Source organism: Dryobates pubescens, chromosome 12 (genome assembly GCF_014839835.1).
Source record: "Dryobates pubescens isolate bDryPub1 chromosome 12, bDryPub1.pri, whole genome shotgun sequence".
Lineage (NCBI taxonomy): Eukaryota > Metazoa > Chordata > Aves > Piciformes > Picidae > Dryobates > Dryobates pubescens.
Genome location: NC_071623.1, coordinates 5,735,119 through 5,761,028, shown reverse-complemented (window position 1 = coordinate 5,761,028; position 25,910 = coordinate 5,735,119). Strand labels below are relative to the sequence as shown.

Genomic DNA, 25,910 nt, shown 5'->3' with positions numbered 1-25,910 from the left:
CAAGTCCTGCCCACAAGCCTGCCGAAAGTCCTACCCACAGCCTGCCCCAAGGCCTGCCCAAAGTCCTACCCACAGCCTGCCCCAAGGCTTGCCCAAAGTCCTACCCACAGTCTGCCTGCAGGCCTGCCCCCAGGCCTGCCTGCAGGTCTGCCCCAAGGCTTGCCCAAAGTCCTACCCACAGGCCTGCCCCAAGTCCTGCCCCCAAATTCCTGCCAACAGGAATGTCCCAAGACTTGCCCACAAGCCTGTCCAAAGTCCTACCCACAGGTCTGCTCACAGGCCTACCCACATGTCGGCTCACAGGCCTACCCACAGGCCTACCCCCAGGTCTGCTCACAGGCCTACCCCCAGGTCTGCTCACAGGCCTACCCCCAGGTCTGCTCACAGGTCTACCCCCAGGTCTGCTCACAGGCCTACCCCCAGGTCTGCTCACAGGCCTACCCACAGGCCTACCCCCAGGTCTGCTCACAGGCCTACCCCCAGGTCTGCTCACAGGCCTACCCCCAGGTCTGCTCACAGGTCTACCCCCAGGTCTGCTCACAGGCCTACCCCCAGGTCTGCTCACAGGCCTACCCCCAGGCCTACCCCCAAGTCTGCTCACAGGCCTACCCCCAGGTCTGCTCACAGGACTACCCCCAGGCCTGCTCACAGGACTACCCCCAGGCCTGCTCACAGGACTACCCCCAGGCCTGCTCACAGGACTACCCCCAGGCCTGCTCACAGGTCTACCCACAGGTCTGCTCACAGGCCTATCCACAGGTCTGCTCACAGGCCTACCCCCAGGTCTGCTCACAGGCCTACCCACAGGTCTGCTCACAGGACTACCCCCAAGTCTGCTCACAGGCCTACCCCCAGGTCTGCTCACAGGCCTACCCCCAGGTCTGCTCACAGGTCTACCCACAGGTCTGCTCACAGGCCTACCCACAGGCCTACCCACAGGTCTGCTCACAGGCCTACCCCCAGGTCTGCTCACAGGCCTACCCACAGGTCTGCTCACATGCCTACCCACAGGTCTGCTCACAGGTCTACCCACAGGCCTGCTCACAGGTCTACCCACAGCCTGCTCACAGGCCTACCCACAGCCTGCTCACAGGCCTGCCCAAAGTCCTACCTGCAGGCCTGCCCAGTGAAGGCTGTCCTCAATAAAATGTTTCTTCACACCGTGCCTGCTGGTACAGCTGAACCCTGCGGGGAGGCTGAGGGGTGTCTGCAGGGCACCCCTGGGGGAAGGCAGGAGGCTGTGGCTCAGGGAGGTGAAGTCCTTCTGGGCTAGGTGAGGTGTAACTAACTGGCATCAGTGTATTTCACAGCTCCTTGCCTTCTTGCCTTGCCCTGTCCTTTGCTTCAGTCCGCTTCTCCAGCTTGCATGAGGAAGGGACCTGCTTCTGTGTTCATCCGGGCGAGCTCTAAATGGTTCCTGTTAAAGCAGGAGCTTCGGTTCTGATCCCAGCTGTGCTAAATGACCTCTGGAACTTCACTCAACCTCTCCCTCTTATCTAAAAAGAGATGGGTGCTGAGAGGCTTAATTAATTTAGTGGTCCTAAAATGCTTTTTAGAGTTAGACTTGACTTGTACCTCTGCACAAACACAGTGTCCTGGAGCAACAGTGCAGCTGAGGTCCTTATGGAAGCAGCCAAAACACAATGGCAAAATGATAAAGCTTTTCCTCACAAAGTTGAACTTTTCTTAGCATATCACTAGTCACTTTGCTGGCACAGATGCCTCCAATCACTATCACCCAGCACAGAGCCAGTAACTGAGGTTCCACAGCCTCTCTGGGCAGCCTGTTCCAGGGCTCCATCACCCTCACTGTAAAGAAGTTTCTTCTCACATTGAGGTGAAACCTTCCACGTTCAAGCTTGTACCTGTTCCTTGGCTTATTACTGTGTGCCACCCAAAAGATTTTAGCCCCCTCCACTTGACCCCCACCCCTCAGATATTGATAAACATTGATCAGCTCCTCTCTCAGTCCTCTCCAGACTAAACAGCCCTAGGGCTCTCAGTCTCTCTTCATAAGGGAGATGCTCAAGTCCCTTCATCATCCTTGTGGCTCTCCCTTGGACTCTCTCCAGCAGGTCTCTGTCTCTCTTGAACTGGGGAGCCCAAAACTGGACACAGTATTCAGGAGTGGTCTCAGCAGGGCAGAGTAGAGGGGGAGAAGAACCTCTCTAGACCTGTGCTCCTGTGGAAGTGTCAGGCCTGCAGACAGACAGAAACTGACTTCTCAGGTGGGCAGTCACCCAGGACCTGGCAGCAACCCGTTGGGCAGAAGAGTCCTGGCTCTGGTTCTGACCCCTTCTGCTCATCTTGGGAGGTGCTCTGGAGGAGACATGTTCAGGAATGAGATCAGCTGCTGAGCAATGGCGGTGTTCTAGTGCAAAATCTGCATTTTTATTAAAGACATTATTTTGGAAGGCCCATTCAAAAATACATTGTGCTCAGTAAAAATGAAACCATTTCCATGCTGAGAATTAAGGTTACCACAGGAATTTTTTTTTTTTTGTCCTTTTTTTGTCTGTTTGTTTTGCTTTCTTTCCCCCCCTCCCCCTCTTTTAGAATATTTACAGCAATGATAGAAATTGTACAGAAGTTAAGAATGGAATACATGCCCCCCCACCCCCAAAAAAAACCCCCACCCCAAGTTTTGGTTAAAGGTGTATATACCAACGACATGATACAAAGGGGTTGTATACAAACACTTTACAAATGGTTCCTTTAACTTGCATGGAGTCAGCCTTAAATATCCAACACAGGTGAAAAGCAATTGGTAATTCCAGGATTGAAACAAACAAAAGAAAAAGGTTAACACCACATCACATCCCTTCCACAACAGAAAGCGTGGAAGACCTCCAAGGCTGTGTGCCTCAAGGCTTCTAGGAGCTGTTGAAATAAAACCAAGAAACAACATGTGGGGAACCTTCTAGCCATACATTTAGAAGCTTGGGAAACTACCTTCCCAGCCTGTTAATTTGGGCAGATTGTGATCAAAGATCACAGTTTTCCTAACCCTCCTTCTCTCCTTCTTCCTCTCAACCAACACAAATTCAGAATCTGTGCTGACAGATCACATTTTTCCTAACCCTCCTTCTTTCCTTCTTCCTCTCAAACCACACAAATTCACAATTTGTGATCACAGATCACATTTCTCCTAACCCTCCTTCTTTCCTTCTTCCTTTCAACCAACACAAACTCAGACTCTATGAACACAGATCACATTTTTCCTAACCCTTGTTCTTTCCTTCTTCCTCTCAACCAACACAAACTCAGAATCTGTGATCACAGATCACATTTTTCCTAACCCTTGTTCTTTCCTTCTTCCTCTCAACCAACACAAACTCAGACTCTGTGAGCACAGATCACATTTCTCCTAACCCTTGTTCTTTCCTTCTTCCTCTCAACCAACACAGGCTCTGTGATCACAGATCACATTTCTCCTAACCCTTGTTCTTCATCTCCAACCACATAACTTCAGAATCTGTGATCACAGATGACATTTTTCCCAACCCTTCTTCTTCCTCTCCAACCACATAACTTCAGAATCTGTGATCAAAGCTCACATTTTCCCTAACCCTCCTTCTTTCCTTCTTTCTCTCAACCAACACAAATTCAGAACCTTGGGTGTTTCACAGTGGAGTTCTAAGCAGTCCTGGAAGTCTTTAGCAGATGAAGCAGATTTTTCAAATGCCTGCATAGAGGTGTCCCTGCCCATGGCAGGAAGGGGTTGGAACTAGATGACCTTTAAGGTCCCTTCCAACCTAAACCATTCTCTGAATTTGAAGTAGTAGTCACAGGCTCACAGGATGTTAGGGGTTGGAAGGGACCTCTGGAGATCTTTCGAGTCCAACCCCCCTGCCAGAGCAGGACCATAGAATTGCCAACAAAATTATGGTTTCAGGGAAGATTTTGTTGTTCCATCTTAGCCAAATCTCTCTCTCTCTATGTAACCCCTTTCAGTTAGACACATCCCTCAGTAGCAGGAGCCTTCCATGTGCACTAGCAAGAAAAAAAATAACCAATAGTGGAGACAGTAACCTACACTTAAAAGTTTTGCCTCGTTACTAAACAGTTAAAAGCTGTGCCGTTGGATTTACACAACAAAGAGTTTACACCAAGAGGTTCATATCCTATAGGAAAGTTGGAAGAGTTGCTTCCATGGTGAGCTATGAACATGCTCTAAGGTTAGCCAAGGGGAAGCTCTACAGCAGCAGTCACTTCACAATGTGTTTTCTATGCCTGTACAGCTAAGATGCCAACCTGCATCTTCTCAGGAAGGATGCAGAGAAACAGTGGCCTGTGAAAAAGAGAGGCCTGGTTGGAAGGAAAAGCCTGGCAGGCAGCGTGTGTTCTGGTGGGGGGGACACGATGAGGTAAGGTATCTCACCCAGATGAAATGGAAAATTAAAGTGAGGAAAATCCTGAGCAAGTCTAAGGATAGCTGCTTGAGTAAAACAGCACACAGGGCAGAGTAGTAGATAAGGCCTCTAACTCCCTGATAATCTGCACTAGAGAAGAAACAAAGAACAAGGCAACTGCAAGAGTCGAGAACCACAAGGGGAACGGTGAGGGAAGACTGCAAAGCAGTGCAAAGGATGGCATTGGGATTCTAGAGGGAGAACTCAGATGGCTTGGAGGTTTCAGAAGTGTATCAGATGAAGGCCCATTAAGACTTTATTACTTGGTTGCTAACAGTACCTGGAGGATGAATCTTTTTACATCTCTTCAAAATTTAGAGCCAATCACTAGCTCAGAACAAAGAAACCCAACCCCGACCACATTCTGCAAGAGAGAGGAGGTAGATTGACTTGCAGAGAAGACAAGAGATGTGTAGAATCACTCAGCCTGCCACAAATTCCATCTTCAAACTCCAGAGCCACATCTTAAGACTCACTTTTGTCTGGCTGCATATTTTGGGTTCTGTTCTGAAAGAGCCTGAGAAGCAATCTGATCTGGTGGCAGGAAAGCATCCAGACACAGCAGGGAGGCTGCTCCTTGCACTCTCCTCATGCATCTTCTGCTCAGTTTGTCAAAAGCTACCTTTTGGCATCAAACACAAGGTAGCAAATAAGCATCCAAGCAGAACCTGGAGCAAGTGAAAATGCAGACCTAATCCGTCAGTTTTCCCTGTGCTGTCTCTTGCAGTAGCTGTTAAGACACTGAGAGAAGAGATGACCTGCCACAGCTTTTCTGCCCCAACTAGAAGAGGATCTTTTACCAGAATTGCTTTGCTTCATTTTCATGGAGTTTGTTTCAAACCTGCAGAAAGAGAACTCTTCAGTTTCAGTGCAACATCTGATGTGCACAAGCCTTTGCTTGCCTGATAAGCCTGAGAGTCGTGTGCTCCTGCTGTTTGACCTCTTGACAAAGGAGCCAACATCGAGAACTTTCAAGCTGTCTTATATTAAAAGAATTTACTCAAATTGCTCCCTTTTAAACAAAGGCCAGAAGTTAAATGGCTTTTCTCCTCATTCACTACAAACCCAGTTATTGAATGGCCACTATAATGACACCATTAGAAAAAGCTGTGTAGGGAAAGGCACCTATTCCTGAACAGTGTCCTGATTCTCAGCCTGGAGAAGAGAAGGCTCTGGGGGAGGCTTTAGAGCAGCCTTCCAGTATCTGAAGGGGGCTACAAGAAAGCTGGGGAAGGACTTTTGACAAGTGCTGGGAGTGATAGTGTGAGAGGAAATGGACTGAAGCTTGAGGAGAGCAGATTGAGACTGGAGATTAGGAAGAAATTCTTGAGAGTGAGGCTGGTGAGACACTGGAACAGGTTGCCCAGGGAGGCTGTGGCTGCCTCCTGCCTGGAGGTGCTCAAGACCAGGCTGGATGAGGCCTTGAGCAACCTGGGCTGGTGAGAGGTGTCCCTGCCCATGACAGGGGGATTGGAACTGGATGATCTGGAAGGTCCCTTCCAACCTAAACCAGACTATGAATCTGTGGTTTAATCGGGCACACATCACCTTTTGTGCACTCCTGTTTTGAACAGCAGGCCTGCTGACATGGCCCACAGCCTGGCTGCACGGTTCATGCTATAACCCCACCAACAGAGGTATTGAAGTCTGCTAGCTGGAAAGCAATGAATCAATGTGCATTGCTACCCCCCCAGTTTGCAGTACCTTACATATGGCTAATCTCTTCCACCCTCTTTTGTGTGATGGGGATTCAAGTCTTCTCCCAGCTCTCCTCTGCCAGCGTTGAGGGCATACAGAATTAATTACAGGCAGGGATGTTTGAGGCCTGTCTCCTTACCAAACCATTACAAGGCAACAACAACAGAAAACCTGCCACAGGAATGAAAAAAAAACCCCAATCACTTCTAGAGCATGGCTTAGCTAAACAGATGGCAACAGTGCCTTCAGAACTATATCATCTGTGTTCCCATTCCTACAAGGGAGGTCTGCAGCACTGAATTGTTCAGAATACAGAGGTCTGGGGTTTTTAAATGGGTGAACAAAGGAGTCTGCTCAGCTAATAGCTACAGCAGCTTCTGAAGAAAGAAGTAAAGGTTGGTGTGCAGCTTTCTACACTAGTAAGATTCATCTCTTAAGAGACCTACCTGCAATGACAAGGAATGGCTAAAAAACCTATCACAGGACACTGCTTCTTGAAGAATCACTCCAGCTTTGCTCCCACAAACCGCTTGGTGTAGCAGAGAGAGAGGTGACAAACCTAAGGATGACCTGAGGGTGTCCTGGATGTTTGGAAGTTTCAAGCCTGCTTCGATATTGACCTAAAAGAGCAAGTGTCTGTAAGTAAGAGTGGCATCAGGACCCACCCATTTAGGTGGGTTTGACTTGGTATCAGAAATCAAAGCCTGGTATCAATCCCAAGCCTTGTGAGATGGGGAAATGTTACAGGAGGAAGGGATTGAACCTGGGATCGCTGCCTACCTGCCAAGAACTCTGCCTGGTGCTGGCAACCTCTCAGAGGAGCAAGAGATCTTGGACTGCAATAAATGGAGCAAAAAGGGTTAAAACAGCTCTGTGGGATTGTTCTCTGTGGTCAGGTCTGTTGGGGGAAAAAAGAAAAAAAGAAGAAGATGTTGTCCTAGGCTAATACATTTACAGGGCAGTTTAAAAGGAGAGCTCAAACACACACACAATTTCAGGTAAGATGAGCTTTAAGGTGCTTCTGTTTCAGTCACAAAAGAGCTCAAGAGCTAGAGTAAAAACATACAGACAAGGTTAGGCAGCTTGAGTTCTTCCAAATGACTACAAATTCATTTCTGAAACATAAAGAGTTTCTTTTCAGTTCATATCATCAATGATGCCATAAGGCAAACCAGATTGCCCAAGAATACAATGCAGTTTAACTAAGATACCTCTTACCAAGCAAATCTGCAAGAACATGTAGCACAAGACTCACAGAGCAGTGAAGAGAAAAGCTCACACTTACAAAATCATTTGCTTTGTAATTCTTTTCCCCTTTATTGAGCCAGCCTCCTTTGGAAGCCTTGGGAAAATTACATCAGTAGTATTCTAAATATTGGGGAGTGAGACGAGGTTAAAACCCACACAATTGATCCCAGCACCAGCTGGTTGAGCTGCTGGAATCTCTTTCCAACAGAACAGAGGAAATAACTACACACATTCAACACAGCTTAGTATTCAACTGAAATCTACTACAGTTTGTTGAAGTGGAGAAGAAAACTCAGGATGAAGTAGAAACAACTTTCTGTAAATATGAGCCCACCAAATACTTCAAGGTTCCTTGGGTCACCCTGGAAGCTTTGCTAACTACTTCAAACAGCTCTATGTACAGTCAGAGATGACTCGGATTTAACTTGGTGGCTACTGAGAGAAACAAACCAAAACCAACTCCCAAACAACCAACTCTGGAAACATTTCTCCTTGCTAGAAATCACAGCAGCCACACACAGCCCAGCATCACCATCCCCAGTACCAAGCTCTTACCAGCAAGCCAAAAGTCCTGCAGAGGCAAAAAAGATTAATATTCACAGAGTAGAGAAGTCCAAGTCTAAATGCTCCCTTTGGAGACATTCAGAGCACTCTGCTTAGGGCCCCACTCTCAGGCAGTGCTTTTGTAAGGGATTTCAGTGGCAGCAGTCCATACATAGCAGGACTAAGGTAGCTGGGACCAGGTTAACTCAAGGAAGTGGTGAATGCAAAAGAGATTGCTAAGAGATGCTGATGGTGAGTCCTGGTGGTAAACATCTCACTGCCTTTCCTGGATGCCCACTGAACTTCCAGTAGCTGAAACTCCCTCTCCTGTCTACTGTATTACTAGAGGATGTATACACAGATATGACCTATGAACACTATAGATCATCTATAGATATCATCTATCATATCCATCTAGCACATCCACACATTTCTTGCAGGCAGGTGACAAAGAAATGATTCTTATCTTTGTAATGTATTCATTTAGTTTTAATTCCCTAGCCTGACTTTTTTTTAGCCCATCCATCCACATTTTCACTTTCTGACAAAAAAAAGCCCATTTCTTTTTTTTGGAGCAAGTGGTGCCAAATTTTGCTGCTGTTGCACTTTGGTATGGCTCAAGAGGTACTGAAGAGCGTGGCCAAGCTTGCATTGTCATCCCATTTGGAAGTTCAGCTCTTCCTGCCTGGCTGCTTGTGTCAAATCCACCTATGGCTAATCATCAAATTTACATTCAGGTTAATCTCTTTTTGGGTTTTTTTGTGGTCTTTTTTGAAAAGACAACATATTTGCAAGTGCAAGTGCCTGATGAGGACAGTCTTCTGTCTGATGAGAGAGTTGAGCTCCTGTGTTTCAAAAGGAGATTGTATTGTTCTGACACTACAGGCCTGGCTCTCCTCTTATTGCACAAAGCTTAGGCTGGCGTGACTCTTGTCATCTGCTGGCTTCCTTCTGGTTTAGCTGAGTGGTAACCACAGAGGAATCAGGTTGTGTGTTTGCTGCACTCAACGTTCACCAAGGCCAAGGCAGTTTGAAAGGTGTTGCACTGGAGACCGGAACCCAAGATCTGGCACTCTGCTGAGACAGGAATGCTTGGATAGTGAGACCTAAGGCGAAGTCAAGCTGCCTGGCAACCTCCTCCCTAAATATCCCAAAATCAGATTTGAAGATTTGAAATACATCCTGAAATAGAAGGAAAAAAAAAGGGGGAGGGAGGAGGGGAAAGTGCAAGAGTAGTTTCAATTTAAATACAGTGCTCATCCTACTAGGTAACAGATTGCTAAAGAAGATGTAAAATACACATAGGCAAAAGAGCTTCTCCCATGACCTACAGTGCCATACTATGCCTAAGGGTCAAAGTCTGGCATTTCCCTTGCCATTCTTGCTGTGTTTCTTTGGTTGGCACCTCTGCTATGAAGTGGAAGAACACCTGCTTGAGCTTGGGAGTCGTGGAGTCATCTATCTTGGGATGACTCTTGGGAGTCATCTATCAAAGAGATAACAGGAGAGAAAGAGGAAACAACAATTTGGTACCAGGGCTCTGTGCTCTCGATGCAGAAATCCCATCAGCATTCCTAGGAAAGCTAAGGACACAGGGGAGAACTCAGCACATTTAGGACTATTGTACAGTTCTGCAGCCTCTTTCCACTTAGCAAACTCTTCCCTCAGAAAGCTCGGGATCGAACGCTGCCTTTTCCTTTGCCACCAGTCAACACCACCTAAGACCCAGGGCTCTCATACAGTTACAGTCAGGCTTACAGCCACATTCAACTGCCTTTTATTAGAAGTATAATACTGCACTTTGTATCACAAATGTATAAAAAAATAGGGCAGATAGTGTCATAACAATACTTTGTCCATGAAGGATAGTTAAAAAACAGACAGCTGTTTTCCATTTATATATAGATATATATATATTTTTAATATTTATATATATTTATATAGAGAATAAAATACTCCTGAATGCAATATATAAATGTTACTGTTAGGGGGGGTTTTTTGTTCCTTTTTTTTTGTTTGTTTTGGTTTTTTCCTTTTTTCCCACTTTTTTTTTTTTTAAATTTTTTCCCTTTTTTTTTCTCCTTTTTTTCTCTTTTCCCTTTTTTTCTCTTTTTTTTCCTCCTCTCCCCCTTTTTTTCTCCTTTTTTCCTTTTTTTCTCCTTTTCCCCTTTTTTCTCCTTTTTTCCTCCTTTTCCTTTTTTCTCCTTTTTTCCTCCTTTTCCTTTTTTCTCCTTTTTTCCCTTTTTTTTTCTCTTTTTCCCTCCTTTTTTCGCTTTTTTCTCCTTTTTTCCTCCTTTTTTCCCTTTTTTCTCCTTTTTTCCTCCTTTTCCCCCTTTTTTCTCCTTTTTTCCCTTTTTCCTCTTTTCTTTTTCTCCTTTTTTCCTCCTTTTGTTTCCTTTTCCCCCCCTTCTTTTCCTCCTTTTTTTTCTCCTTTTTTTCCTTTTTTCTCCTTCTTTCCCCCCCCTTTTTTCCCCTTCCCCCCCCTTTTTTCCCTTTTTTTCCTCCTTTCCCCCTTTTTCCCTTTTTTCCCCTTTTGTTTTTTTTTGTTCCCTTTTTGTTCTTTTTTTTGTTCTTTTGTTTGCTCTTTTCTGTTCTTTTGTTTGCTCTTTTCTGTTCTTTTGTTTGCTCTTTTCTGTTCTTTTGTTTGCTCTTCTTTTTTGTGTGTTATTTTTTCTTCTTTTTTTATTGTTTGCTTCTGTTTGTTCCTTCTTTTGCTGTTGTTCATTTTGCCTTGTCCTGTTTGTTTTTTTTAACAGACACTACTGCAGCTGTTGCACTGCTTCACAATGCCTCAAACAGCTCCACAAGGACTCTCCAGTGGAACAGAAAAGATACAGTTCTAACAGTACCAGGTATCAGGGTCGTCATAAATAATAAATATTACAAATCCTATCAAATGTGGAAGTTTTTCTTTAAGAAAAAAGAACAAAACAAAACAAAGACATCCAGTTGAAACCCTTGGACAGGGATACACTGTTTGTTTGTTTTTCAATCACAAACACCCTCCCCCCCCCTACTGCTTTAACTAGGCAGCAAAAATAAACCAAGAAAGGAAGTAAGGGCATAGGTCTAGACGTGAAGGTTTTCACCCTTTCAAGTGCCAAGACGTAGCAGAAGGCTCTCCCAGCTTTCAGACAGAGAAGTGCACTGAGCTGGAATGGAAGTGAGAGCAAACGGCAAAGCCTCTTGCTCCCTGCCTGGCACGCTCTGCCTGGCACCCAGGGACGTTTCCGATGCCTGGGAAATTCCTAACCCCACTTTGTTTTCCTGCCCAATCCCTGACTGGCTGCGGCGCCCAAGGGCAGAGCTCCACAGCTCCGTATTGCACGCCTCTCTAAAGCTGATAAACACAGGCTTACAACCACCACCACCACCCACCACTGCCCTAGGCTGACCTCCACCCTCCCTGGCCTGTCCCCTGCCCGCAGAGCCGTTACAAGGCTGTCTCTTTCAGGTCGTTGAGGTTGGGCATGCGCGGGCGGTTGGTCCGGCTGTAGGGGTGCCCGTTCTGGCCGCCCTTGGGGGGCAGCTGCTCCGAGTAGGGAGGCGCCTCGCTGGCGCTCCTGCCGACGTGCCAGCCGGGCTCCAGCTGGCTGGGTATCTGCAGTGCCGGCCTGCTCTTGGGCTGAGGCTCCTGCCTGACGTTGCTGGCAGTGCCGCCGGAGCTCTGGCCGATGGGGTGGATCCGCACTTCAGAGAAGGAAGCTTTGGCTGGCTGACTGGGCAGCGGCTGGAAGCGAGGCTCGGCGGGGCCGGGGTGGTTGGAGGAGGAGAGGTGCAAGAGCTTCCGAAGGGATTTTAATGGCTGGCTCTGAAAGACACACAGAAGAGCACTTGACCTGCTGCCGGGGCAGGTTTAGGCTACTGCCTTTAAAAAGGTTCCACAGATCTTGACCAGCAGGTGGTAGAATGTCAATAAATCACTACTGGGTGTAAAAAGGAAAATAAGGATAGTTCTAAACAATCCCAGTGGAGATAAGGGACTAAAACTAGTTGTACCAAACCAATCTCTTCTCTCTTCTTGGTCCTTCGCTCGGGGGGAGAGACTAACTGGCTTCTGCTTGACCTTGGCTGCATTGCTTTGGTTAAGTCTAACATCTCTCTGCTCCTTTCTCTTGTCCCTTTTGTCCTGGGGGTTAAGGGGGAGGCAAGGAGGGAGAAGCTAGTAGCTTCCCCTGGTTTGTCCAGGGGGATCCTTGTGCTGTTCATCAATTGTAAATACCTGTAAATATTATATGTCTTGTACATATTCATTGCATTCCATTGTAGACTGCAGTTTTGCCTGTAAATCCAGCTTCCATTTGCTTCCAACCAAGCTGGTCTGGCAAAGCGAACGTTGGGGGGGAATTTTTCAACCCACCACAGCTGCTCCCCAGCCTATCAGGCTCCCTGCAACGGAACTGCCTGTGGTAGTTTCAGGCTGTGCCTAGAAAATGTTCCACAGATCCTGAGCAGGAAAGTAGTAGAATGTAAATAAATCACCACTGGGTGTAAAAAGGAAAATAATGATAAGCTCTAAACAATCCCAGTGGAGAGACTACTAACAAGGTTGGTTTAGACTAACTTTCTCTCTCTCTTTTTGGCTTCCTCGCTCTAGCAGATACAAGCTCTGGCTTCTGCTTGGCTTTGCTGACCTTGGCTGTGTTCCCTGTTGTGGCTGAGTATCTAACAAAACAACTCTCTGCTCTTTCTCTCCTCTGCTGTGTACAGGGAGGGGTAGGGAGCAGGGAAGGGGAAGCTATTAGCTCCCCTGGTTTGTCCAGGGGGGGTTCTTGTGCTGTTTATCAATTGCAAGTACCTGTAAACATTGTAAATATTATATATCTTGTACATATTCATTGCATTTCATTGCAGACTGTAGTTCTGCTTGTAAATGCAGCTTTCATTTGCTTCCAGCTGAGCTGGTCTGGCAATATAATGTTGGAGGGAATTTTCAACCCACCACTCCAAACTGAACCTCTGGAACTCTGCAGGTCTGGGTTGGAAGGGACCTCCAAAGGTCATCTAGGCCAACCCCCACTGCACTCTCAGTATCTGCAGGGGACCTAGAGAAAGGCTGGGGAGGGACTGTTTAGAAGGGCTTGGAGTGATAGGATGAGAGCAGTGGTTTGAAACTGGAGCAGAGCAGATTTAGGTGGAAGTTCTTTACATCAGGGGGAAGTTCTTTACACTGGGAGTGGTGAAATACTGGAACAGGCTGCCCAGGGATGTGGTTGAGGCCCTGTCCCTGGAGGCATTCAGACTGGATGTGTCCCTTGGCAGCCTGACCTAGTTGGAGGTGTTCCTGCTGCCTGCAGGGGGGATAGACAAGATGACCTTGGAGGGTCCCTTCCAAGCCAGTGCAGTCTGTGAAGCTGTGAAGCCTGAGTACACAAAATGGTAGGAAAACAGCCTCTCTTCTACAGACACAATTCTCTTCTGCAGACACTGCAGCCACAGTGAACCTCCTGCTTCTTCAGTTTTCACTGCTGTAAGGGCAATAGAGCACAGCACTGAAGCTCCAACCCCAAACCTTGCTCCTTAAGTTGTTTTTAGACCTGGAGAAAATAAAGTTGGCTTGGTGCAGGGCTGTGCTCAAACTACAGCCACACACAGTGATGTGGTCAGGATGCTCTGGTGACCCCAGCGAGCATCAAACTGTGTCAAGCAGCAGTGCGTCCACAGGATTCACCACCACTCCTTGCAGAGCGAGCCTGAGGGCTTTCCTCCAGCACTGCACAGCTACCACAAACATGCACTGAAATGTTTTCACTCTTTCCTGAAGAAGTAATTTCTCACAGCATGACAGGGCTTGGAAGGGACCTCTGGAGGTCATGTAATCCAAGCCCCCCGCCAGAGCAGGTTCACCTGGTTGCTTGCCTCCAACACAAAAACATAAACAGTACTTCAGAAGACTCAAAGACTGACAGAGGGACATTCAGTTCCTGCTTTTCCCTGTCACTCAAGCCTAGATTCTCAAAGAATGATGCAGGACTGCAGGCACACTGAGCAGGGAATGTGAAGGCTGGGGAAAAACCAGCAAAACCAATTTTTCTATTCACCAGAGAAAAAGCTGTCAAGAAACCTCTGTGAGGTTCAAATAGGGGGGATTACAAGATCACAGAGAATCACAGAATGTTAGGGACTGGAAGGGACCTCAAAAGATCATCCAGTCCAACCCCCCTGCCAGAGCAGAAGCACCCAGGGCAGGTCACACAGGAACACATCCAGGTGGGTTTTGAATATCTCCGGAGAGGGAGACTCCACAACCCCCCTGGGCAGCCTGCTCCAGTGTTCTGTCACCCTCACAGGGAAAAATGGACAATGCCACTTACAGGAGGCTGGATTTCTGTCATCTTCTCAGGATGCCAATCCTTCTGCCTGCTGCTCTGGTGATTAGTGTGAATGGCTTTCTGTAATGCCAAGAGATCCTGACCATCAGTGCTAGGCATCTGCAACAAAACATTCACTATTGGTCTCCCTATATATACATAGAGAGATAGATAGATAGATATGTAAAAATAAAGAACAGCTGGCAATAATTTCCACCCCTCCCCAATTAATTACAGAGCACAAGTGAAGCCCATTCCTGCAGCAGAACAGCAATGACCTTCCAGGATTGACTGTTTGATTAACTGATTTTCCCCACACAGGAAGAGCAAAGTGGCTGTGGCCATCATGCAGATTGGCTGCACCCTTAGCCCTTCAAGCACCGGCATGCTGTTAGTGTGATTGGCTGTAAGAGAGAGCAGTTAAACAAGGCTTCCCCAAAAACCAGAATTTAAAGGAAAATTAAACCAGCTGAGCCTCATCTTCATTTTTAAAGCATTCCAGACTGCAGTTAAGACCATGGAGCAGTTCTATAAATTTGTTCCTGAGTGAAGCAGACAACAAAATAATCTCCCTCTGAAGCGCTGCCTGCCTGATTTTGCCAATACGAACCCGAGAGCTTTTCCCTTCCCTGTCTTTTTCCTCCTTCACAAACATCCCAAATTAAAGGGAAAAAAAATATTTTAAAAAATTAATAAACTCCCTTGCAACAGGCTGAAAATTCAACACAATTTATGGCAGAAGGAGAATTTAAAACCTCTCTGCAGAGTATGACCTCTAAGCCAAAGCAAAAGGCCAGCTAAAATTTGTCCTGGTGTTTTAATGCCAGCTGTCTCGTGTCAGGAACAATCAGGACAAATAAAACCACAGCAGCTGCATGAGCTAAGAGGCAGGGTTCAGCTAATTCAGTTGTTAAGATTTGATTCATTACATTTATACAGAGAAAGGAGCAGGTTTGGATTAGAAAATATCTTTCCAATATAGCTATTAAAAAAAACCCCCCTAAAACCAGCCCCACAGGTTCCCCTTTTTGTCCCCCTGACTGAAACACGACAAGACAATTTGATTTGAAACATCCCCAATTTCACAGCCATTTTCTTCCTGTCACCTCAGTCCCAGGGCTCACTCACCCTGGAACATGTTCAGTGTCTCAAATACTGATAAACAACTCTTTTTTTTCTTGCAGGCACAATCTGTTTCACCAGGACTGCCAATTTTCACTGCGATTTATCGAACTGGCCCAAGATACTTAACTGGCATGAAGAGGAAGTGACCCCATGAAAACCAAACACATGCTGCTGGAGGCAGTAAAACGAGTTTACTGGAGCATTGGAGAGTGCTACTGTACTTAAAAAATGGATACCATGGGTAGAGTGACTACAGGAAGCTTTTTCAAAGAAGAGATATGCTTTAAATTAGTCTTTGAATTAAAAAGAGGGAAGAGGGATTTCTTGATGCTCGGATTCTCCCCGCTGCTTGAGTCTGTCTGCAACATAAGATACACAAACTAAATGCACAGCACTGCAATTCAATTCAATTGCCCCCTCCCTGGAGGTGTTGCTCCTTCCCTGGAGGTGTTGCCCCCTCCCTGGAGGTGTTCAAGGCCAGGTTGGATGAGGCCTTGAGCGACTTGGCCTAGTGTGAGGTGTCCCTGCCCATAGCACTGGGGTTGGAGTTGGATGATCTTCAAGACCCCTTCCAACCTAAAGCATTCAGAACAAAACCCACCCTTGGGTAGTCACAAGATTTTTAACATGAATTCATAGAAGACATGATTCATGTAGCTGAAGAGCTAATACTGCAGCCCTGCCAAAAGCTTTTAGCACTGGAGTCAAGCTTGGTGCTGAACTGAAGATAGCCTTTCTTTGTGCTGCCAGTTCCTAATGAACATCCCAACATCAGGGATATTGGGGGCATGGAACTACATGATCCTTGAGGTCCCTTCCTCAAGATTCCCCAATTCTAAGATTCTATGATGTCCTCAGCTAACAGTTGAAGAAGAACAAAGAAGAGTGTCTGAACCACCACTTGTGCACACAGCCGTGGGTACAGCCTGTCCCTAGATCCTGGCCTGTTCAACAGCTGTAATGATAAGAGAAATGAAAAGAGGATTTTCAGTCTCAGGATGGGTCCTAAAATCAAGCTGATGTCAGCAAGATTCTAGCTGAAGCTGCAAGAGTTCCTGACTATCTTATTTTACTGATTTGTTAATCTTCCTTTTACTGATTTGTTAATCTTCCTAACTAGCCAACATCATTTTCCCTAATGCAAAACCTCTCCCTCCCCCCCTCTCTTCCTCCTCCCTCTTTACCTCTCTTCTTAAGAGTGAGAAGTAACAGAAGCAAAGATTATCTATAAATCTGCTCTGTGTGTAATCAGTGATGGCTTTGGTAGCTATAGATCAAGGTATTTGTGGAATTAGCTGGTTTAGGAAGTGCAGGATTTTGAGATGCAACACAATCCAGTCTTTATTTCCTTCACACACATTAATCACAGAATTGTCAGGGTTGCAAGGGACCTCAAGGATCATCCAGTCCCAACCCCCCTGCCATGGCCAGGGACACCTCACACTACAGCAGGTGGCCCAGAGCCACCTCCAGCCTGGCCTTAAAAACCTCTAGGGATAGGGCCTCAACAAACTCCCTGGGCAAACTGTTCCAGTCTCTCACCACTCTGAATCTACCCATTTCTAGTTTTGCTCCAATCCCCCCAGTCCTATCACTACCTGACAGCCTAAAAAGTCCCTCCCCAGCTTTCTTGTAGCCCCCTTCAGATACTGGAAGGCCACAAGAAGGTCTCCTTGAAGCCTTCTCTTCTCCAAACTAAACAACCCCAACTCTCTCAGTCTTTCCTCACAGCAGAGGACTTCCAGCCCTCTACTCACCCTCGTGGCCCTTCTCTGGACATGTTCTGGAAGTAGTTGATGCACCATCTATCAACTAGGCTTTTGAAGTGTTTCTTGTCACCATGTCTGAATGGCAGAAATTAGACTAGAACAGTGCAATGCATCAGGCCTTAGGTGTGCTACCTTTTCATGGGTATTTTGATTCCAGATAATCCCAGAGTCATAATCAATGGGTTTTGTTCAGCTGTGTAACACAAATGATCAGTTGAACTGTGCACAAGTATCAGGGTGAACAACTTCAGAAGGAGAGGTAAATGATGCTGCTTTAAACCCTGCCCAAGCAGAGAGGCAAGTGTGCATTTTTGAATGTTACTTAACACACATAGAATCATAGGGTAGAATCATAGAATCCTAGAATCACTAAGGCTGGAAAAGACCTTTAAGATCATTGAGTCCAACCCTAACCCAGCTCCCATGGCCACTAAACTATATCCTCAACCACCACAGCTACAGCTTCTTGAACACCTCCAGGCATGGGGACTCCACCACCTGCCTGGGCAGCCTGTTCCAACCCCTCACCACTCTCTCAAGTCAAGAAGGTTTTTCCTCATGTCCAATCTAATTTTCAATCCAATGTCCAATCTAATCCTCCCCTGTCACAGCTTCAACTTTTGTCCTGTTGCTGGGTACCTGGGAGAAGAGACCAACCCCAGCCTCACTCCAGCCTCCTTTCAGGGAGCTGTAGAGAGCAATAAGCTCTCCCCTCAGCCTTCTCTTCTGCACACTAAACATCCACAGCTCCCTCAGCTGCTCCTTGTATGATGCCCTCCAGACCCCTCCCCAGCCTGGTTGCTCTTCTCTGGACACTCTCCAGCCCCTCATTGTCTTTCCTATCCTGTGGCACCCAGAACTGAACCCAGTGCTCAAGCTGCAGCCTCACCAGGGCTGAGTCCAGGGGCACCATCACTGCCCTGCTCCTGCTGGCCACACTGGTTTGATCCAGGCCAGGATGCTGTTGGCCTTCTTGGTCGCCTGTGCACACTGCTGGCTCATGTTCAGCTGCTGTCCACCAGCACTCCCAGATCCTTTTCCCCCACGCTGCTTTCCAGGCACTGTACCCCAAGCCTGTATCATTGCTCACTCCTCTCCATCAACACCTAGAGCTTACCTTACACCTTACTCTGTGGCAACAGGTATTTTGATTTAGTTACTCCTCTCTACCAGCAGTGTGATTTATGCCATCCTGAGGCCCTCCAAAACTAAACCTGCAGTTACTGTTGTAGAAACTCTGCAACTTGGTGTCAAGGAAATGTGAAATATTTTACTGTTCCCAGAACTGTCACTTGAGAACTAGGGGAGATGAGGTTTAGGTTACTTCAGTTCTTGGGAAGATTTTCATTACTAAACTTCATGAAAGGTTAACACACCACTGCTCTGATAAAACCAAGTTGTTTCTCCCTCCCAAAAACTACCTAAAAACAGTCTAATTGTATAAAAGACACCAAAGGCTTCTGCTGGATAACAAAACCCACAATCCATTCCCCCCAACAAAACATTGAACAGCAAGAATGGTTAAGCCACACTATCCTTATTCCAGCCATGGGGTACAGCAAGAGGCTGTTATCAAGACACGAAAAAGACAAGGAAGAATTCTCATCTACAACAGTTTGATCTCCTCCTGAAATAACTGAAGCTCTGAGGACACAAAAGAATGCATTTGTTATTCTTGGAACGGTATCACCACAGCCCTGCTGCAACAGCAGCTTAAACCTTGCCTCAAGGAGTTCAGATGAAAACCAAATATGCACAGGACTAGGAGGTGGTTTGAAAAGGCACACAAATAAGCCCTGAACAGGGAAAGAATTTGCCTTTCATACAGTAGAGAGAGAAAAACAGAAGACCAAATAGATAAATAAAGGAAGGGTACTGTGCTGATCTAGCAGAATAAAATGGTACAATGCACAACTGCTAACCACACAGTCTGGGTACTTACAGTTTGAGATTTCTTCTTTTTCTTTTTTATTGCCCTGAAAAAACCTTGCTTTTCTTTCTCCTTGAGCTGCTCTGAGTGACTGTTAAGGTTTTCAGGACTTTTCCTAGACATGAAACAAGGCATTGTGAGAGAGAGTTTATCTTTGCGCGCTGCGCAACATTCCGTGGAGCAATGAGGTCTTGATGCCAAAGAATGTGAAGTATTGATTAGAGCAAAAAAACCAAATGTTCTTAATGGTTTAGCATTCATTGGTTCGAGGGCTGCTAGACAAAGACCAGATAAATAGAATTATTACATGGGATAGAGAGGAACACAGTGCTGGGGGTGGGGTGGGAGGGGGTGTTAAGAGATTATCTCAAAGCAGCGAGGAGTTATGTAGGGCAAAGGAAAGCGTGCATGGGGTTTGGGTTTGTTTGGTTCATTTTGTTTGAAGCCAGAATTGACTATTCAACCCAAAATATCACACACAAGGGGAAAAAAAAAAAGGGAAAAAAATCAGATCTGAGAGAACATACAAATGGTGCTGAGGTATAAAAGCACAGGTCCAGTTTTTCCACTGCTTGCTGGAGAGCCAGGAGTCGCAAAGTTCGCCAGGGAGAAATCAATTTCAACCGAACTTCCTGACCTTGGCTGACATGGTTCCAAATCTACCACCAGGGAAGCTGGGGATCTACTGCTGTCCATTTCAACTTAAAAACTTCAGTTAGTTTGTTATGCATGGCTGAGACAGTGCTGGCAAGACAAGATTACCCCCAAAAAAGTGGAACAGGTGACTTGACCGAAGATCAAATCTCCACCTTTGAACTCATCCACAGGGCTGAGTTAACTACAGCTGATAAATCGCAGGTTACTCGAAGTAGAACAGCTAGAGGAACAACTTTAAACGCTGATAAATCAACACATTCAGTATAACAGCTGATAAATAACTCTACAAGCTGCTAAATAACATTTCACTTGCAGTGCAACAGCTGATAAATGTGACTTGAAGTACACACAGTAAACCATGCAGGCAGTGCACTTACATGGAGTAAAAAGATGCTTTACGTAGGACACTCCAGATGTAACTGAATGTCCTTCGAAATACTTTGGAAATGGTGCAGGAAAGTGTCACAAAAATAATTTCAGTGATAGAGCCCTCCCTCCACCCCCCCACCCAGGATGGTCTACATTAAATGAGTCAGAGATTTCAATCTCTTCAGTGTATTCAGAACCCCAGCCAAAGCAGCCCCAACGCTTCGTTTCCTTGTTTGCGGCGCACCCGTACTTCTCTGGGAAGAAGCTACACAATACTGCAAAGGCAAAGACATAACAAGAACAAGCAGGTGGATGATGAAGCCAGAGAAGTCATATCAGAAATCAAGCATTGACTTTTAAGAGTGAGAAGCATTAACCACCTGAACAAACTTCTCAGTGAAATAAAGTGGATTTCCCCAGCTTGGACATTTCCAGTTGGGACCGCTTCTGGGAGACACACATCCATCAGGTGTGCTACCAGGGCTGGAGCCCAGAGAACAGCAGCTTTTTAATGCCAACTAACATACAGAACATCATACTGGGTGGTTTCCCAGTCCTTCTGCACTCTTCAGTTGTCTGAAAACAAACCCAAAAAATGATTCCATTGTCTTGATGTGAAACCTCCAGAGAAGCCACAGGCCACAGAGAAGCTGCGGATGACAAACAGGAGCAGCTTGTCTTGGAGCAGCTGGAAGGTGGCAATGCTTAGCTGGCTGCTGTAGTTATCTCTGGCTTCTGATTCTGGGTTTGAAATGCTCTGCTATCAGCTGGGGATTCAGCTGCTACTACATGCCAAGCTGACATTTTTCTCCCAAGCAAAGGAGAAACACAGAAGCGGGGTAGGAATCACTGCAGTCATCCTCCTTACTAATAAAAGTACCTTCAGTCTGGGAGGTGGTTTGGTCAATTCCTCCATTTCTACACAACACCACCTCGAGCACAGAATGCTGCCTGGCTGTTCTCAATTCTTTACTCTGCTCTGTTGAGACCCCACCTTGAATAATGGGTTCAGTTCTGCTGTCCCCAGCATTAGAAGGACACAGAGCTGCTGGAGTAAATCCAGAGTAGGCCACCAAGATGCTCCAAGGGCTGGGGCATCTCTGCTATCAGCACAGGCTGAAGGAGGTGGGAGTGTTCAGCTTGGAGAAGAGAAGGCTCCAGGGGGACCTTACAGCTGCCTTCCAATAGCTGAAGGGATCCTGCAGGAAGCCTGCAGAGAGACTTTTGCTGAGGGTGTCTGGAGCCAGGCCAAGGGGGAATGGTTTAGAGCTGAGGCAGAGCAGGGTTAGAGTGGAACTGAGGAAGAAGCTCCTCAGTGTGGGGGTGGTGAGACTCTGGCACAGGCCGCCCAGGGAGGCTGCCTCCTGCCTGGGGATATTGAAGGCCAGGCTGGATGAGGCCTTGAGCAGCCAAGTCTAGTTGAGAGGTGTCCCTGGAGCAGATGATCTCTGAGGTCACTTCCAGGCCCTCTATGATTCTAAGTAAGATGCTTGCAGTGTTCAAACAGTGCAATACAATGCAGTTGTTTAGAGAATGTGCTTAAAGACAAGACTCTGCTTTGCAGGCAAGGAGCAGAGTGGAAATTTTCCCCATTCAGATTTTTGGAGCTTAGATCTAGATCCAGGAAACACATTCAGGTGCAAACCAGCATAGGTTGAACATGAAAATTAAAATGCTGCAGGAAAATTCCCTAGATGCATAGAATTATGGCATTTATAGCACATGTTTTAAATATGCTGGATTGCTCAGGATTCCTGTTCCTGTCATGTCCTTGTGTTTGGTACCACAGTGTAAGAGCAGCAAAGCAGCCTTGTATTATTCCCCTGAAGCACCAAGGGGAAAGGCTGAAGCTAAAGACTACTGACAGCTTTACAGATCTGAACCCACAAGACTGACTGAACACAGACAAAACACCCACTGAATTATTTACCAAATGATTGCTACTTAATTTGTTAGAGAAGCTGGAGGGAAGCATGCTTGTACGCTGAAAGTCAAGGGAATGGGGCTGAGAATCTTCTGAGCCCTTCCCTAAGGGAGCTACACTACATCCACATCTGCAAGTATCACAGCATCACAGAATGGCTCAGGCTGGAAGGGACCTCAGAGCTCATCTCCAACCTCCCCACCATGCCCAGGGACACCTTTCAACTAGACTCAGCTGCTCAAGGCTTCATCCAGCCTGGCCTTCAATACCCCCAGGCAGGAGGCAGCCACAGCCTCCCTGGGCAGCCTGTGCCAGTCTCATCACCCTTGTACTGAAGAACATCTTACTCAGCCTCAGTCCAACCCTGCTCTGCCCCAGCTCCAAACAATTCCCCCTTGTCCTATCTCTAGACACCCTCAGGAAAAGTCCCTCTGTAGCCTTCCTGCAGGATTCCTTCAGCTGTTAGAAGGCAGCTCTGAGGTCCCCACAGAGAAATCTACCCCAAACCACAGCTCCAGTGCAAATTACCAACCCAGCAACTGTTTTATGTTGAGGAACCAGTCACATGGAAGTCCCCATGTGGTTCCTGTACATTGTCCTTTACATTTTTTCAGTGCCTTGCTACTGCTTTTCTGCTCCAAGTCTATTCCAAGAGAGGTGAATGTAATCTTTAGAACAAAGCTGGGGACAACTTTTGCCATACTTTCAAACAGAGATTCAGTTGGGCGTGATTCATTCCTTTGGCTCACTGAACCTGCATGAGAAAACAGCTCCCTACAGCAGATCAGCAGAGAGAAGAGGAGTGAAATTCTGCACCAGCATTTCCTCTTTCTGACTAGAGTGACCAGAGAGAGGAGGAAAATAAGTGAACTCTGCTCATTTTGGGCTGCTGCCTACCCAAACCCCAGTGGTTTCACACCAAGGGGTTGATGTCATTAACTCCTATGACTCATATTGCAGTTGAGTTGTCTGCAAAAGCATTGACCTTGCAAAGTGCCTGCCTCAAAACACATGCTCATTATGTGCAAAGAGTGAACATATATAGCACTGGAGCAGGAAGCTTTAACACCAGGATTCTGTACCCAGCAAAAATAGAGCAGCACATTTCCAACGCTGAGAGGAAACGCTGCGGTATTTTAGGCAGCCCCAAAAGATGGTTTCCAGACAAAGGATGGTACAGGGGGAAATTAGGAATTGACAGAGCCAATCTGTTTGGTATGGTCACTGTGTACTAAAATCACAGGCTCACAGGATGTTAGGGGTTGGAAGGGACCTCTGGAGAGCTTCCAGTCCAACCCCCCTGGCCAGAGAATCCAGCACAGGTCACACAGGAACACATCCAGACAGCGCTGGAAAGTCTCCAGAGGACTCCACAACCTCTCTGGGCAGCCTGTTCCAGTGCTCTGTGACCCTCACAGTTCCTCCTCATGTTGAGGCGGAACCTCCTGTGCTGGAGTTTGTATCCATTGCCCCTTGTCCTATCCCAGGGTGCAACTGAGCAGAGCCTGTCCCTGTCCCCTCCCTCTTAACCCCCAGCCCTCAGCTATTGATAGACATTGATCAGATCCCTCTCAGCATTCTCCTCGCCAGACTAACCACCCCCAGGGCTCTCAGCCTCTCCTCCCCAGGCAGTCTCCAGTCCCTTCAGCATCCTTGTTGTCCTCCCTTAGACTCCCTCCAGCAGATCCCTGTCACTCCTGAACTGGGGAGCCCAGAACTGAATGCAATATTCCAGGTGTGGTCTCAGCAGAGTAGAGGGGGAAAAGAACCTGCCTGGCTCTACTGGACACACTCCTCTTAACGCAGCCCAGGATCCCATCGGCCGCCTTGGCCACCAGGGCACATTGCTGTCCCATGCAGAACTTGCTGCCCACCAGCACTCCCAGGTCCTTCTCCCCAGGGCTGCTCTCCAATCTGACAATATTACTGCATGCTGATATTTTGCATGAAGCTTCAGCTCCTGAGAGCAGGAAGTTACACCAACATCTGTTACACAGTGGACTAGAGAAGAGCCCTAACTCAAGAGAGCTCACCCTGAAGCAGAAACCAAATGCAGAAGGTGCTGTTCTTTGTTATCTTTGTGTGTCTTTGCTTGCTTAGGGCATATCAAATAAGTCACATTGCTTATTCTGCTCTGGAAGTAGCTTAGGTGTGAACAAAAATTGTGTGATCATCACTAGCACTTCTTGCACCCGTCAGGAAAGGTCTTCCAACTTCATGCAGGCACAAGGAGGTGCAGCAGCAAACATGCATGGGGCAGGGAAAGTGATGTGTTTAGTATTAGCTGAAAGGAATGAACAGGAGGCACACTGCACTCATGCTGCCATAGACAGATTTGTGTTGCAGGCACTCTTCTTGGGAGGAGGTTCCTCATGCTTGTTTCAGTTATTCTTCAGCAACCTTGGCTTAGAAATCCTCTTTAATTGCCAGTGTATGTCTGCCTTTGCTGAACCACTCACAGTCCCACCAGTGAGATTTTGGTCTAATGGTGGAGTTACTAAAACCTCTGAAGTTTTCTTCAGAAGACAAATGGAATGGACAAGCTAGCTTTTGGGTTTGCTCAAAGCCAAGTCCTTGGCAGCTAGAGAACTACCACGACCAAAGGCAAGGAAATGTCAGAAACCAATGAAGCAGTGAATGGTTTGCTTGAGCTAAGAATCTCAACCTCACAAGATGAAGCATCTATCAAAACTTCTTCATCTAAAAGCTTGTCACTAAGAGCTTAGAAGTCAGAGATCAAACCTGAACTTCTCTTGGAGCTGCAACTTCTAATTTTATTTTTTGTTTTCATGTGGAAAAGGTCTGATAAGACCTGACCTGCACCCAGCTCTGGAGCCCTCAGCACAGGAAGGACGTGGACCTGATGGAGTAGGTCCAGAGGAGGGCCGCAAATCATAGAACGGTTTGGGTTGGAAGGGACCACCAAAGGTCATCCAGACTAACCCTCCTGCAGTCAGCAGGGACATCTTCCACTAGATGTCTGCTCAGAGCCCTGTCCAGCCTGACCTTGAAGATCTCCAGGGATGGGGCCTCAGCTCCCTCCCTGGGCAATCTGCTGCAGCAGCCTCCTGGGGCAGAACTTGTTCCTCACAGCCAATCTCCATCTGCTCTGCTTTCCTTTCAAACCAGTGCCTCTCGTCCTATCACTGCAGGCCTTTGGAAAGAGTCCCTCTCCATCCTTCAAGCACTGGAAGGCATCTTTACAAAATATTGTATCATTTTGAAGCCCTGAAAATTAATGTTAGCTAATTATAAACCTCTGACACTTCTGAGAATAGGATGGTTTGGTTTCATCTTTTCTTGTCTTGAATGAGAGTTTGTCAGTGTTTATATATATATTTAAAATAAATACTTAACCTATTACTCCTTTTTAATTACTTCATATGTTATTTATCCCAAGGAGGTATGAGAAGTGCTGGAGAAGGTATTAAGAAGCTGTTTGCCATAGCATGTATACATTGATATGGACCATGGAAGGTCCAAACAACAAAGCTTTCCAGAAGCCCCCAAATATCACAGAATTACACGATGTCAGGGCTTGGAAGGGACCTCCAGAGAGCATCCAGTCCAACCTCCCTGCCAGAGCAGGAGCACCTAGAGCATGTCACACAGGAATGCATTCAGGTGGGCTTTGAATGTCTCCAGAGAAGGAGACTCCACAACCTCTCTGGGCAACCTGCTCCAGGGCTGCAGAAAGGGCTGCCCAGAGAGGCATAATCATAGAAGGTCTGAAGCACAAAGCCTTCCAGAAGCCCCCAAATACCTCATAAACAATCAATGCTAATAAGATGTGCAACCAAGCAGTGCAGGTTGAAGTCTGTTGCAAAGAGACATTTAGAACTGCAACAATGGTGAAGAGGTAACTCAGGCCAACATTTTGGCAGAAGCAGCTTAAAGCATCTTGCCTGCTGATTTTGCACAGCT

The 25,910-nt window shown here is 46.7% G+C and overlaps 1 protein-coding gene across 2 annotated transcripts in view; it reads right to left on the bottom strand.

Moving 5' to 3' along the window:
• Positions 1-10,913: 10,913 nt before the first annotated feature.
• The window catches only part of CDKL5 (cyclin dependent kinase like 5), a 118,261-nt gene continuing 103,264 nt past the window's right edge, over positions 10,914-25,910 (bottom strand). The window contains exons 15-18 of one of the 2 annotated variants that reach the window (XM_054166134.1): positions 19,049-19,151; positions 15,574-15,696; positions 14,216-14,332; positions 10,914-11,712 (exon numbers count right to left, since the gene is read on the bottom strand). In XM_054166134.1, the coding sequence (XP_054022109.1) occupies positions 11,335-11,712; positions 14,216-14,332; positions 15,574-15,696; positions 19,049-19,151 (721 nt within the window). In that variant the 3' untranslated portion in view covers positions 10,914-11,334. The remainder of the gene's footprint in view (positions 11,713-14,215; positions 14,333-15,573; positions 15,697-19,048; positions 19,152-25,910) is intronic. The other variant, XM_054166135.1, reaches the window with a different exon arrangement.